Genomic DNA, 16,339 nt, shown 5'->3' on the forward strand with positions numbered 1-16,339 from the left:
GTAGACACTTCTCATACAAAGACTAGTCTCTATATGTAGCAATTGATATACAACCTTATCCCTTAGCAATAAAGTGCATTTTGGATTGATTTCACTATAGCAGGGGAACCCGCGGATCAATACCACCATACTAAAAATAATTGTTTAGTGTCCTTATGTTGGTAGTATTGTTAGTTTGACAAATGAAAAAAAATGTCTGTCAATTGAGTTTGAGTTTTTAACCGGCGAATTGATTCGTGTGAAGTTATTTTCTCAGATTTGGTGCAATATTACTGTAAATAAACTTTTCTGTCGTTTACGTTGAGTTGATTAAGTTCCTCCGTATCGGGCGTGATAAAGTTTGCTGTTCAGTGTTATGTTTTTTGTGAGATAGAGACTCTTTTAAATAAGCTGTGTTTCAACTTCTACAGAAGTTTAAACTCTTATTTACTTTTCTGTTTAATGGGTATGTTATCTACTTACTTGAAATATTAGATCTATTACAAATCTATTTTTCATTAAAAACAACCCTATGTGATGAAAATGTAAATGTACTTTCAAAACTGGTAAATGCATGAACCAGGGCATTGACACTGGTTGGAGAGAAATTATAGGCTTTGTTTAATTAATACCTATTTCATTTTAGGCTTCTACTGATAATGGAGAGTAGAAACAACAAGAAGTGCGTTATTTGTAATAAGAGGCGAAGTCGTGGTGGATCACCCTTACTTTTGAGTAGGTTTCCTCTGGATTCTGACCGGTAAGTTTCTAATAACACTCATTTATTACAAGATAATTTTACTGATTGTGTAAACTTAAAGGCTGGGATTAATATTTTTAATCATACAGTAAATAACCATAACCAATTTTTAATTTCAGTATTTTGTTTCGTACTCTGTAAATGAATTGCATAACAATACTAAAAGAAATTAGTTGATGAATAAATTTCAGTTTGTTATTCTTTTTCTTTTCTAATAGGTATTTCTTATTTCAGTTGTCGAAGGTGGGTTAAAAATGCTGGCATAGAAGACTTAGCATATGTACCTATTGAAAAGTTACACCAACTTAAGTTTGTTTGTGGTGGGCACTTCACTCCTGAATCCTTCAATGCCAAAGGAACTCGGCTGAAGAACTCAGCTATTCCAACACTGGAATTGAGCAATCCCATCTTGCCAGATGAAGTTTTGACAGAGTTTCCTCTTCATGTAAAAGACTCCAATAAAGAAAACCTCAAGACAGGTATGATGATGACTTCAATTATTTTTTTAAATTTAATTTACTATCTATCATTTTTTCTGAATTATTTAGATGTCTTAATTAATTTTCTTTGGTTTCCAAAACAAACCAACCGAATGCAATTTAACAAGGTTCTTTCTTTGTAACCACAAACATGTGTTGTATGCTTATCAATAAATAATATATAATTTCAATTATTAATTATATCTATACTTTGTTACAGTTCTTTATGATCATTCATATTGCATTCCAAAGAAGTCAAATCCAGTTGAACGAGGTATGTTTATCTAAAATTATACTAATAATATAAAAAGGAAATATTTAATTGTTTGTTTGTATTTGATCGGCTCCGTAACTCGAAGCCAAGATAGCCTAAAGTGCGGGTTAGAACCCCACAGCTTGAATATTGTAGTAAACCCACTCGTAACACAATTTAGCTTAGAATGAGGTGTTGAGTTAGAGGGACTTTAGTAATTTGTGTAATACAAATTCTTCAAAAAAAGTACCGGACCAATTTGAAAAATTTTAGGCAATCTACATTAATTAGCCAGGTCAGCTAGTTTAATAATATTTATAAGCTAGTAATTTTTAATGTGAGCAAGACATGTACCTAGACTGATTGTACCCTAAAGTTGGGTAAGAACATGACATTTTATTACCCAATTCACATTTCATTATCTGCTTTCAGTTCCCCTTACAACCAAACAACTAAATTCAACATGTTTGGGAACTGTGGATATACCAGATTCTGGTATTTCTGCGAAAACAACTTTTGAACCTCTTCCTTCTACTTCCAATGCACCAGAACATATGACCTATAAACCCATTGCTCATGGTAAGTGTACAAACTAATTATTTACCTTCTAAAATATGCCTTCCCTCAAACTAAAGAATGCCACCCTGGATGCGTTCTGCAGTCTGCAGTCAGGTCAAAATGAACTTATATGTACAACATTCTAGGTTTCTGTACATTTTATATTAATGCGATTTGACCGTGCGGATACGAACAAAGAACGCAAAGCACACGTGACTGATTGCCTTATCACGACCACTTACAGATTGTCTTGACATACCCGCAGAACGCATCCAGAATGCAGAACATTAAAACCTCTAAATGCCTTTAATTTAATATTATGTCATTGTTATTGAAGGTGGGCCCACGCTTCATATTTTATGAGAAGAGCTATCATTATCCTGTCTTTGCATTTTTTTAAAACTTGATAATGATTGATTGATTTGGAAATAATATGTTTCATAAAACAACTAATTTGCATATTTATAATATTTCAGATGATAAAAACATTTGCCATCAAGATGCACAGGCAGAAATATTAGTCCACAGTTATAAAAGACCTAAGAAAAACATTGAAATGAAAGGTAAGATAAAACATACCTAATTTAAAAAACTAAGTAAAATTGCTGATTAATTAACCAATATTCAATTCAATTTGCTTTAATGTTGTTTTTTTACTAATGGAAATGTTTTTATTATTATTACAGACACTTCATCAACATTTACAATTAAAGAGAAGAGGCTTTGGCGACAGTTACAAAATGCAAAAAAAACAATAAGGAATATAGCGAAGTCAAGAGTGAATTTAGACAAGTTAGATTCGGAAGTGCTGACATCGTTAGTAAAGGATGTAGTGCAGAATAACAAAAAAAAGTCACAAGGAAAAAGGTGGACTTTAGCCAACAAAATATATGCTTTGGCTATATTTAAACGGTCCCCTAAAGCATACCGCTATATGCAAAAGCTGTTTACGCTACCAAGCACTAAAACGCTCCAAAGGATTTTAAAAAATATACCAATGGAGCCTGGTATAAATAAAAATATAATTGATATGTTAGAGGCAAAAGCATCAAGTATGCCAAAGGAAAATAAATATTGCTCGTTAATATTTGACGAGATGGCGTTAAAGAAACGGATAATTTATAACGAAATTGCTGATAAAGTGGATGGCTACGTGGATTATGGAGAGGGCGAGAACATGGGACGAGAAAAGAAAATTGCAGACCATGCGTTAGTGTTATGATACAGGGTGCTAAACATAAATACAAACAATATATTGCGCACTATTTTGTGGAAGGCACAATATCAACAGCAAAACTGGCAAAAATTATATCGGACATCATCAAAAAATTAAAAGAAATCGGATTTGTGGTTCTAACAACAGTTTGTGATCAGGGATCTACAAATATAGGAGCTCTTAACATGTTAAAAAGAAACTGTGGACAAGGCATAGATAGCAACTTTTTCTCTGTAAATAATGACAAAATTTTTATAATCTATGACATCCCTCACTTGTTCAAATCATTACGAAACAATTTCTTTAAAAGTGGAAATATGTCTTTCGATGGAAAAATTGCACAATGGAGGCATTTGGTAGTTGCAGAAGAACACAACAGAAATTTTTTAAATTTTAAAAAACTGAATAGTACCATTGTAAATCCAACATTCAAAACTAAGATGAGGGTGAAGTATGCTGCGCATGCTCTGAGTAATACCGTGGCAGCTATTTTAAAAATGATGGCATGGAAAGAAGTTTCTGATTGCAATGATACAGCATTTGTGATTGAACAGTTAGATAAACTATTTGATTGTACAAATGGTCCATCATCTTTAAATGACGTAAAGAAAGGGATCCGGGAAAATGTTTCCACATCAAGTAATCACATTGAGTCTTGGACCTTTTATACTGATAAGTTAAAAACCATAAAATTTATAACAGCAGAAAACACGATACTAAAAAATGTTAAATGCGTAAAGGGATATCAAATATCTATCAAATCCTTAAACGATATTTGGGAAAAGTTAAAGAATGAAGGGTTTAAATATATGAACCTTAGACAGTTTAACCAAGACTCTCTGGAAAACTTATTTGGAATCATTAGGCAACACAGTGTAACCAATAGAAATCCCACTATCACGCACTTTACTGCAGCGCTTAAAACAAGCATGGTTACTGGGCTGAAAGTGCCTCATAGCAGAAGTGCTAATTGTGAAGCAGACAACAATAAACATATGCTGGAATATAAAGACATTTTAAAAACTAATTTAAAAACAACAGAAATAAAAATTAATGTTCAAGATTCCACAGACACTGAATTTTATCCTGTGTTGTCTATCCCGGACCCTGAAAACTTAGCCCATTGAAAATTTGTGTAGCCTTGAAAACCAACCAGTAGTATATGTAAGCGGGTATTTAGCTGCCAAACTATTACAGAACAGTTCTTGTTTAATTTGTGAAGAGTGTTTGAGCGTGAAAACTCCTGTTGACAATGATTTGTATGCATATATATCTCTTCGCGAATGGTGGCATGATAAAAAAAGTCTCGTTTATCCAACAATTCAATTATGTACCACCGTAAATGAAGCTAAACAATTTTATCATGACCATATTGCCGACCAGATATATATGGAAAATGTTGGAAAATTCATTTTCTTAATGTTGAGTACAAATTGTAATTTTAGTTGGTTTAAATGTCAACAACATAATAAAGAAATTTATGATAAGATGTTTAAAATATTAAGTTACCTTTTTCTAAGAAAAAGTTGTAAAATCATTAATGACAGCTTCATAAAAAGTGAAAACAATTTTGCTGACAAAAGTAAAAAAGCACAGCAACAAAGCATTGAAAAGTAATCTTGAGGCTGAGGTTCGATCAGCTGATAAGAAAATTAAAGATGTTTATAAATAAAAATCCTATTTTTTCTTAGAAAAAGTTGTGAAAATAAAAGTTTACAAAATTATCATTTCTGTACTTTGTTATAATATTCAATAATTCCTCATGCCTACAACTGCTATGTCATGTTCAATACTTATTGTAATATACCTATTTTATTTCGAAATAAATAATTTACGTTACAAAACTTCGTTTTACTTACACATAGTATAAAATAAAAATAGTAATCATTAAAATATTGAAGGTTCCTATACTAGATATCGATATGCAATTACAACCCTAGCAAAGTATCGATAATCGATAAGTTATTACGAACGTCACTAATACTGTCAGAAAATAAGGCATTATGTTGGTAGCTCCGCCTGCAGTTTGTGCGGTTGGTAAAGATTTGCGGGTCGTTCTCTAAAATGCATATGTGTGCGTGAGCTCAAAAAATATCTATGGAGTGCCGTCTCTTACTCTTTTATGCTCTTTGCTTGTATGGGTCATTCCACAAAAATATGTCAACTCTTAGTCCGCGCCACATTTCACATGGAATATTTGTTAATATTTTATTCCAAAATTGTTAAATAACAGCTCGCAATGTGTTTTATTCATCACCCATTTATATTTTTTAAAACTATTTTTAAAACATCTTAAATTCCTTTTAAATTACCCATAACGTCATTCCCTAGACATGTCCGTACTCCAAAAGTTTGTGTTTTGGAACCCATATTTATGGAAACATCAACTTGATCCTTTGTTTTAATTAACGAATAATCTATTTAAACGTATATTACACCAAATTCTATTAATATTTAACGGTTTCAATAAACAATAATTCGATTTTATAAAGTTGAAAAAGAGTCCACAGCTTTTAACGTCATTCCCTCGCCACGCACAGATTTTATAATTTTGCGCCTTAATAAGTATTTAGAGTGAATGACATTTAGTTGAATTTAAAGTACGATACGAAGTTATCTTCAGACCATACTGACTTTGCGGCAACCGTTTTTTGAATTAGTGCAAACGTGCCAATTGTTGCGGAAACATGGTGTTGATCCAGTCACTGCGTCAGTCCCTAGTTGAGTAGCTTTATTGATTACAATAGGAAATTGTATATAAATTATTAGTATTTACGTGTGGTTTTTTGGGTATTTTCGGCACATCGTATTAAGCATCTTATAATATAAAGTTAATCTGCATTTGTCTTAAGTTTTACTCCAAATCGTCAGTCCCTAGACCGTCAGGCCCTAGCTTTTAATGGCGCTAGGGACTAAGTTACTAGTTAGGGAATGACGTTTTTTATATAGTGATAATAACAAAACAACTACATTAAGTATATTAACTTATCTATACATGTTAAGGTTATAAGTTTTATACTTTATTAAGTCATATAGGAGTAATGTAGTATGAAAAAATTGAAAGTTATAATTTCTCGAAAAGTAAAGCATAAAGTGACTGGCCCTTTTAGACACAACGTAATTAATAAATAAACTATAATTTACACTAATAAAGTATTCAAAAGCATCTTAAAAAAGTTTAGGACAAAATGACGTCGAAAATATACAGATTTTCATGGAATGACCCGTATATTAAAATATAATTTTGTTTTACCTAGCTTTTTCTTATAATAAAATATAGGTTATTAGGTACTCAATACACAAATCAGCCGGCTCCTAGTCTAAAATTCTTATAATCGAAATTAAATGATTTAAACTACAAATAAAAATGATTCAAACGCTACTAGTTTTTAGGTTCAAATTCGACTGCTCTAGTGGACGCACGGAACGGCAACGTCGCAGTCGACCCACATTATTTGAATTATTTGGCGGGAAAATAGTTTTTGGCTTTTAATTCTGAAACTAAGAGGCCTAGAGATTTGAAATTATGTCTCGTGTGTACTTTAATTATAACGAATTATTTGATCTTTAAAACGCAACTCTAACTTATACGGTTTTAATAATCCACCGTGTGTTACGTGTCACCAGCTTACACATACATATCGGTTCGTAGTTCGAAAACGGTTCGAGATAAAGCTTTGAAAGATTTGAAGTCGGGTTTTTTTATTCGACTTTAATTTATGAGATATAAAACATTGATGTAGCTTAAATATTTACGAAGATACAGATGTGTAAGCTGGAGACACGGTACTCCAGCTCGCACATAGTTTTTTGATCGTGGTTTTAACAGTATTTGAGCTAAAGTCTTGAAAATTGGAAAGCCTACTATTTGGATTCGACTGTAATTTTTGAGGTATAATACATTATCGTAGCATAAATATTTACGAAGATACAGATGTGTCAGCTGGGGACACGTGTCCTCAGCTTACACACAGAAAACAACTCATAGTTATGAAGTTCTAATGGCTCTAATTGAATGACTGAGAGGTTTGATGACTCTAATTAGGCTTTTATTGATGGTATACTTGGAATTGCTCTAGGGCCAATGAGGAAGTTGGAGACATTCAGGTTTTTATCTTTAGCTTCATGGGGCCAACCACAGATGTGTGTAGTTCCCTGTCTCATCTGTGGTGTAGTTCCAACAACTGACAGTCGGCAAAATAAATTGACTTGAGTTTACGAAATTACAAATGTCAAAAAGAAAATATTTTTGGTTATATGTTTGTGTCTAATGTGAAGAGAAGTTCCAAATAAATATAAATAATGGCTTATTTAAGATCTTTACGAAACCAATTTAAATATTTTACATACCAAAAAATGAACTTTTCACAAGAAATAACTGAACCTAAGTTTGAAACGGTATTTTCATTTCCTTCAATAAAGTATATTGCCATCATAAACAGACTTAAAATGTATCACATCTTCGGAACTTCTATTGGTATACCTGGTTGTGGAGTTTTAGAAATGGCCAATGCAGTGCCTCCTACCACTTTTTTATCTGCATCATATATTGGTAATTTGAAACCCAAAATCAATTATTTTTCTTGAATATTTGCAATAAATCATTAATAACTACGTTTCTTTAATGTTACAGGTTTGACTGGAGCAGCTCTATTGTGTTTAGCAACTTTACCATTTCGTAATATTATTGGATTCTTGTACATAAGTGAAGATAATAAATATATTAAAATATCATCTGTAAACTATTGGGGAAAAAGAGTAGACAAAGTCATACCTGCTGATGACTGGATGCCACTTCTTGATATGTCCTCAAAACCTATGGATCCAATTTACCTTTCACCGCAACTTACAGATGGAAGTACATATAAATTATTAGTCAAATTTGGCAATGTATTAAATGCAAAAAAAATGGGACAAGTTTTAGAATAATTTTAAAAGATACTTATGTAGTCATTTGTAAATATTTTTAATTAATTAAACTTAGTATGATCAAAGCTTTTGTTTCATTTTTAAAGTAAACTAACTTTGATAGTGTAGTAACTGGGGATACTATTTTAAAGCCATAAGATAGAAAGCAGCCAGACACAATGTTTGAGACTGTATATTAATTTCCACTTCAATAGACTGCATGTGTTATTGAATCTAAATCAACTTATAAAATCCGGCCCACCATCCAGTGCAAGTTGAACCTAATACATTTGTATTCATTACATTGTTTCCTTTTACAACTCTTTATTGTTAAAATAAAGCTGTGTATCATAACACAACCAGTGTGTTAAGCAAGGGCAATAAAAATCAGGATTTGTTAATGAAAAGTAAAACCATAAGATTTACTAATGTATTATTCTATTTCTTATATTATTTTTCGGAACCAAATCTTATAAATAGTAATTTTGAATAAATACAGTGAAAATTAATTGCTATAAGTCATAATAATAATTAATAAAATGGTTTGCAAACATAGTGTATTGCATCCATAAAAAAATGGTCACTATATGAAATGTAATAATATTGTTAATATTCTTATTTATTTATTTATTATCTGTTTGTATATACAAATTTATAAAACTATTAACTACATTATGTGTTTTTGCATGCTAAAATTCATTTCTGACTAATTCTGGCAGCTGGATAAAATTTACTACAAGCAAGTTTCATTCCTATTTACCCGACTGCAGAATGGAGGGTAATTTTTTTAAACTTTACATACACAAATGAACATTATTATAATTAGGTACTTCTGTTCCCAAAACAAAGTTTATATAGGTTTTATACAGAAATCAAAATAAGCAGCTTATCTTAATGGTAAATGGAACTATTTATACTTACATAAACATTATTTGAAACTTATTTTTTAATCTAGTTTCAGGACAAATATACTTGCTGAAAATAATTATCTACTTTGGGAACTTAGTATACATATAACATTTATTATTTAGGGTGTATGTATAAAATACTTCTTTTTACTGTACCTCACGGTATTAATTCAAAGAATTGTCCTACTTGTCCTAACAAATACTACTTCATTTCATTCATACAGAAATACTTAATTTTAATATTAAAATTACATTTCTAACAACATAAACTGTCATCATGGCAGGTATTTTAAATGAGGCAAGCCAGTCAACATAGATTTAAGAACTGTCAAACATTATTATTCTCTATTTTAATGATCAAGTACCTGATTTAAAAGGGTGTTTAAACTTTCTAAATTTTGATATAACAGTTAATCAACCCATGCTTGAGCAGGCTGATCTGTTGTGAATGGACTTACGCCATTACGCTCCATAGCGTCCAGAACTTCACATACATACGCAGCGACATCAGCTCGGCTCTGTTCGATACCTTTGATGAATGGGTGTTCCAACAGTCTGTTGTATTTAGGACGCTGAGTCTCTTCTTTGATCAAGCTGGAAATAAAATCATTTAATACTCAACACAAATGGCTTAACGACATTATTAAAAACACGTATAATGGCCTTGGACTTACCATGTGTTGACAAAGTTTACGAAGTTGTTGGAAAATGCATTATTAGTGTTTGTAAGACGTGGAGGATCACCCTGGACTACTTGTTGCAGCTGTTCGAAAACAGAGCCCCAACGTGGATAGGGGAAGGCACCCGTTGCCACTTCCATTAGTGTGATCCCAAGAGACCACACATCTGAACGAACATCATAACCTCGTGCTCTACCTGGGTCAATCCGCTCCGGCTGAAAATAGAAATCAATTTAATAAAAATATGTATGGTTTTAAAATGTATTAATTCAAATAAAATTTAGTAATAAGTCAATATAAGAATGCAAAGGCAAAAATGTACAAGACAAGTATGTATTTTGTAAATACAGATGACCTATTTGTTGAACGCAGAGATATTTTTAATTATCAAATAAACTTGATGTTTACTGATTAAAAGAAACAGTACTAATACAGCCAGTCTGTCAGAGCGAGTATTAACGCGCCCGCATGCCTTCCATAAACTAATCGTGTGCTACATAATAAACGAATGCTAGTAATTTCTATTATACTTACAGCCATATATGGTCTGCAACCAGCGTCGCGTGTACGCGCTATTGAATCCACCAATTTTCCTGATATTCCAAAATCACATAACTTTATATTACCCCTTCGGTCTAACAGTATGTTGGATGGTTTCACATCTCTATAATGACAGAAAAGTTTTAATTCTTACAGAATAAAAATGTATAAAAAAACATCAAGTAAACATGCAACAAATAACTAATTATTATTGTGATCGACATGTGATTAAAGGCCTAAAATAATATACTAATACATACCTATGAATAATTTTTAGCTTTTCCTTTAAATAATTTAGAGCTTTGACTGTTGCAAGTGTTATTTTAGCTAAAATGTTTTCTGGTATTCGAGTTTGCATCCGCTCACAAATGAACTTATAAAATTTGTCTAATGAAGTGTCCATTAATTCCATGCAAATCCAGCAATCACCCTAAGAAAAAAGTTTATTTTAGTAAAATGACTTTTGATGTGGATGTCATACAATATTGTTCCTTAGTACTTACTTCTTTAAACAAGGCTCCATAAAACTCTACAATGTATAAGCAATCATTACTTTTCATTACCACTTCAAGATCCATGAGTAATTGCTTTTGCTCTTTTTCGTCCACTGTGGAACGTATGCGTTTCACAGCCATTACACGGTTGGTTCTATGATAAGAAAAACATCACTTATATCTAATAATAATAATAAATACAATTTATTGCACACCAAAAAAAATAACAAAGAAAAGGAACACACAAGGTACAACTAGGCGGTCTAATGTCTAATGTGATATAACTTTATATTATTATGTATATTAGAATATGCTAACTAAATCAAATCAGCTGACTAATGGTTGAGCTTTGGTTAATTTTGTCTGTGGTTAATGAATAAATTGTTATAGGCATATTATTATGAATATGTGTATTTTATAAAATATAAATATTGCTAGATTTTATGATAAGATACATAAAAAAAAACTTACTTTCTGTGTTCCATTTTATTTACAGCCCCAAATGCTCCTCTTCCTATCTCACCCAGATCCTGCAGGTCGTCGGCTGTGAAATCATAGACTTCTGTTGCTGATAGCTGCAACTTGCCTGATGACTGCATGGACGGATAAATCCTGCATCTGTCTCTGTATACAATAGGCACAACATGAACTTATTTTATTATATTCTCATTTGATTCTGAGATTTTAAGTCTAAAAATCAATGAATACATTTACATCATTATTAATTAAAAAAAACAATAATAGAGTGTACAACAAACAACAGAACTATGTGATCTACTGATTCAATTAATAAAAAATTGACGAATATTGAGTTGCACCTATAGATTTAAGGTAATCTTTACATCATGACACTATTCTCTTAATAAATAAAAATAAATAGGTAAAATAGATAAAACAAATTGAAACACTGAACTTTATCAATAAGGAATGTTTGAAGTGTGATCTAAATTTGGATGGACAACATTACCTAGTATTTTCGGGCAACACATCTCGTATGGTACGTGAGGGCACTCGAGGTCGTTGAACTACTGCTGGATTTGCAGTAAATGGCGTAAACACAGGACTACCCCCAGCTGATGGACCACCACTTATTTGAAGATCTAACGCTTTGCGTCTTTCTGTACCAAAAAGATTCAAATCTGGTCTCGGTAATGACGGTCTACTGGAGCCTAAAATAAATTACGATTTGAATAATTAAACACAAAAGTAACACTAAAATGTAAAACATCATCATACACATCTTAGTAATATTTACTTCACGGAAGCATTACCTACCTTGATTCGATGTCACTTCGCCATTCTTCGACATTTTTAGCTCGCTAAGAAATACTCGTTTAAAATGTTTCCAACTACTCTTTGGTGTCGATAACAACTTCCAAATTATCCATTTGATATTGGTAACTAAAAATTGGTCACGTTTTCATACTAAGACACGAAATTTTATTGTAAAATCTATTCATTGTATTTATCGACAACACTTACAAAATTGACATTTTGTTTTTTTTTTCACCTCAACACTTTTTTTTCTATGTCACGGAATGTGGCAATGGGCTAATTGGGCATGACGACAACTACTAGTTAAGTGTTTCTCAGTCGCTAGTTAACCTTTTTACCGCCACGGTAATATTTTCAAGGGACACACACACAGTACAGCAATGAAGAAAAAAATGTTTCTGTTTGAGGAAATGACGCGCGAGTAGGAAGATGATATGGTTACGAACGATCCCTTTTAAGTTGGCGTGCTACGGCCTTTATGGTGATACTCGATGCTTGATACACCTCTATCTTAACTGTCAAATGACAGTGTCCCAAGCACAGTTCCAAGGCTAAAAAAATGTTTACGTCAATGTCATTTTTGTCAAACGTGTCAAAAATCAGCAGAAAGAAAAGAAACGTCAAATACACGTGTTGCATTATTTTAAAGCCGTGTTATTTTTTGTAATTTGTTCAATTTAATGACGCTGTGAAGACAACATGGGAAGCTTATTAAAGGAAGAGTAAGTATCTCATGTAATATGCTTAATTTATTAGACTAATATTTTGGACACCATTTTGATATACGAAACTGTAACAACCTATAAACTTGACCGGCCTTTCTTTCAGGTATGAGAAAACTGCCGAGTATACAGCCTTCTACACAGGAGGAGAAATAGAGTGGACTACCGATGGCGCGCACCTACTTTGCCTGTGTGATGATGTTATCAAAATTATCGATGTCAATACCCTGTCTGTGGTACTTGTAATAGGAAATGTCGAAGAAAATGTTGAGAGTGATCAAATATACACATTCAAAATGTCACATAGTAACGATACAATTATCACAGCACATAAGAGCGGTTTAATGAAGTTATGGGATAAATGTACTGGAAGTCAACTGAAAATGTGGAGATCTAGTCATAAGGGTCCTGTTGCTCGAATCGCATTTGACTGTACGGATGAAAATGTTGCATCAGGTGGTTCTGATGGCAATATAAGACTCTGGAATCTTGCCCATAATACTTGCACAAGCAGTTTAAGAGGAGCAATGGGGGTGTTTTCTGTCCTGAAATATCATCCGGACCATTCAAAACAACTTATTTTCGGAGCAGCTGATGATACCAAAATAAGATCTTGGGATTGCAAATCAGGTAAAGAACTTGTAACATATGCAGGTCATTTTAGTAAAATTACTTCCATAAATTTTACTAACGATGGAGAATATATGGTTAGTTCAGGAAGAGATCGAGTATTAATCCTTTGGAAGCTCAGTGAAAGTAAAGCTGTCAAAGTTATCCCAGTCTATGAGAGCATCGAGGCCTGTGTGATTTTGCCTCTCTCATTCAAAATACCTAACTTCAAGAAAAAGTTGGAAACTGAAGGAATTTATGTGGCTTGTGTGGGAGAAAAGGGAATAATTAAAGTTTGGAATATGCAAATGAGTCGTCTGATGTATGAGCAGTCCAACAGCCTTGTGTCCCCGGCCTCAGAGGAGGGTGGGCTAGCTGCTACCCATCTCCTATTTAATGACGCCCGCAATATGCTTTCAGTTGTAACTGCTGATCATAACATCATTATTCATGATTTAGAGTCATTTGCTTGCATGAAACAAATGGTTGGATTTACTGATGAAGTCTTAGACATCATATTTGTGGGAAAATCTGAAACACACATAGTAGTTGCTACAAACAGTAAGGATTTGAAGTATTATGAGTTGGAAAGTATGAACTGTGAAATAATAAAAGGCCATACAGACATAGTTTTGTCATTGGCATGTTTTCCAACCAGACCAGAATTATTCATTTCTTCAGCCAAAGATAATAGTGTAAGAATTTGGCTACAAATGGAAAACAAAAGCATACAATGCATTGGTGTTGGAGCAAGACATACAGCTTCTGTTGGATCTGTTTTTACTTCCCAGTCATCTGCAGAATTCTTTGCTTCTGTCAGTCAAGACAATTGTTTAAAAGTTTGGTCAGTTCCTAAAGAAACTGATAATTTAAATCAAAAAATTAAATCAACTCATACAGAAATAGCCCACCAAATGGATATTAATTGTGTCACAGTTTCACCCAATGACAAAATGATAGCAACAGGTTCTCAAGATAAAACAACAAAATTATGGACAGAAAATTTGACATTACTTGGAGTATTAAAGGGACACAGGCGGGGAGTGTGGTGTGTTCGGTTTTCACCTGTTGATCAGGTTATTTTAACTTCCTCAGCAGATTGCTCACTCAAACTGTGGTCTATACAATACTTAAGTTGTTTGAAAACTTTTGAAGGTCATGAGAGCTCAGTTTTGAAGATTGAATTTCTCACCAGAGGTCAGCAAATTCTGTCATGTGGTGCAGATGGTCTCTTAAAGCTTTGGAATATTAAAACATCAGAATGTAAAATGTCTTTGGATAATCATGATGGAAAAGTATGGTCTTTGGCTCTTAATAAAAATGAGTCCCTTGTGATCACTGGAGGGTCTGATTCCAAACTAGTCACTCTAAAAGATGTAACAGCAGAACGTCGCGAAAAAACAGCTAAAGAGAGAGAACAACTAGTTATACAAGAGCAAGAGCTTTTGAATCTATTGCATGACAAAAAAATGGTAAAGGCTTTGAAGCTCGCATTGCGAATGGAAAGACCTCTGAATGTCTTAAAAATTGTTAATGAAGTACTGAAACAGGGGAATGATAAACTTTTTGAAACACTTAAGGAAATTAATAACACTCAAAAAGAAACTTTACTTAAGTTTGCTGCTGAATGGAACACTAATAATAAAAATTGTCATGCAGCTCAACTTGTATTCAATATATTAGCACCAGAAATAATTGCTGGTAATCTTAAAGTGCCTTCACTTGCGAGTTTTATTGAAGGCTCATTGCCATATACAGAACGCCACTTTGAGCGACTTACTAGTTTATTACAAGATTTGAATTTCATTTCTTATACAGTGAACTGTATGCAACCACATTCAATAAAAAATAATTAAATACGTTCAAAGGCTTTAATTATTTACCTACTTTTAGTAATTAATATAAGACATCCCACCATCTTGGTTCATCAGTTTTAGTTGGCCGATAGTTGGGCCCGATTATAATTTGTATGAAGGATCGGCCGATACCAAATCGGTGTAATGTGCGCACTTTCATACACGTCCATACTGATTAACAGCCCGACCTAACTAAAAATCGGTGGTCTGCGCTAGGCTTAGACATATACCAGTACCCTAATTGTTTTTCGTACAAAAAAAAAGAATTAGGAATTAATGACAATGATATATACAGGGTGACTGCTATCAGTATCCAAAATAAATAAACTTATAGAATAATTTAACAATACAACTTAATCTTAATTATTTATAATCGTGGTATTTTTCGCAAAAAAAAATATTGTACTTAAATCTAATTCCATATCTTATTTTTTAAAGGTTAAGGCTTATTTTCGCGCACCATTATGTCTGTTAAGATTTGCAGTTAACTGTGTGTACTATTTTTCTATGAACGAAGCAAATTATCCACGTGTGCCAAATTTAAAACTTTAAAAATATTTATTTTCTTTAATTACGTAAATCAATTAAGTTACTGATTCTGAGTCGCTCCTAAAAATTTGGACACTGATAACAAAATCATCCTGTATATTCGTGCTCAGGTTACTGCTTAGTATATTAAATAATGTAAAGGCAGTTAGTAGTTAATTTCACTGCAAGATACATATTTAGGCACCGTCTACATTTAAAAAAAATTATAACTTGAAAAAATCGAATCGTCAAAGGTCCAAAGGTTGACTGGAAGAGAATACCACAATTATGGCATTGTGTTCACCTTTTGTGCTCTGTTACATAAAGTTTTAAATAAAAATAATCAAACCATTTTCACTATCACATAGCAAAAATATTATGCGAATAATGTTTACTAAACGAATGTAGTTCCTTAGTAAACGGTGTGATATTCAGCGAGAGGCAGGATTGTATCTAAATCTAAAACCCTATCCTTTTTCTGGAGTCACCAACTTACTGTGTTTGTCGTGACGCACATTCTACGTAATGTAAAATTTATCGCGTGCAGATTTGCATTAGGTGTATGCAAAAGCTC

The 16,339-nt window shown here is 32.6% G+C and overlaps 4 protein-coding genes across 4 annotated transcripts; 3 read left to right on the plus strand and 1 right to left on the minus strand.

The window, feature by feature from the left end:
- Positions 1-5,481, plus strand: LOC135074541 (uncharacterized). The gene is made up of 6 exons (XM_063968864.1): positions 1-739; positions 974-1,218; positions 1,439-1,492; positions 1,904-2,050; positions 2,506-2,592; positions 2,716-5,481. Exons 1-6 carry the CDS (start codon positions 639-641, stop codon positions 3,249-3,251), a joined length of 1,170 nt encoding a protein of 389 aa, XP_063824934.1. The 5' UTR covers positions 1-638; the 3' UTR covers positions 3,252-5,481.
- Positions 5,482-7,413: 1,932 nt separating this feature from the next.
- On the plus strand, positions 7,414-8,239 carry LOC135074544 (transmembrane protein 186). Its single transcript, XM_063968866.1, has 2 exons — positions 7,414-7,797; positions 7,879-8,239. The coding sequence occupies exons 1-2, from the start codon at positions 7,548-7,550 to the stop codon at positions 8,172-8,174; spliced, it is 546 nt and encodes a 181-aa protein (XP_063824936.1). The 5' UTR covers positions 7,414-7,547; the 3' UTR covers positions 8,175-8,239.
- A 330-nt stretch (positions 8,240-8,569) lies between these two features.
- Positions 8,570-12,292, minus strand: LOC135074542 (dual specificity mitogen-activated protein kinase kinase 4). Its single transcript, XM_063968865.1, has 8 exons — positions 12,051-12,292; positions 11,743-11,944; positions 11,247-11,399; positions 10,785-10,929; positions 10,542-10,711; positions 10,276-10,405; positions 9,736-9,956; positions 8,570-9,655 (listed from the first exon to the last, which is right to left on the minus strand). Exons 1-8 carry the CDS (start codon positions 12,082-12,084, stop codon positions 9,472-9,474), a joined length of 1,239 nt encoding a protein of 412 aa, XP_063824935.1. The 5' UTR covers positions 12,085-12,292; the 3' UTR covers positions 8,570-9,471.
- A 350-nt stretch (positions 12,293-12,642) lies between these two features.
- Positions 12,643-15,248, plus strand: LOC135074545 (transducin beta-like protein 3). Its single transcript, XM_063968867.1, has 2 exons — positions 12,643-12,772; positions 12,879-15,248. The coding sequence occupies exons 1-2, from the start codon at positions 12,750-12,752 to the stop codon at positions 15,235-15,237; spliced, it is 2,382 nt and encodes a 793-aa protein (XP_063824937.1). The 5' UTR covers positions 12,643-12,749; the 3' UTR covers positions 15,238-15,248.
- The last annotated feature ends 1,091 nt before the right edge of the window (positions 15,249-16,339 follow it).

The sequence above is a fragment of the Ostrinia nubilalis genome, chromosome 9, assembly GCF_963855985.1.
Source record: "Ostrinia nubilalis chromosome 9, ilOstNubi1.1, whole genome shotgun sequence".
In the NCBI taxonomy this organism is placed as follows: Eukaryota; Metazoa; Arthropoda; class Insecta; order Lepidoptera; family Crambidae; genus Ostrinia; species Ostrinia nubilalis.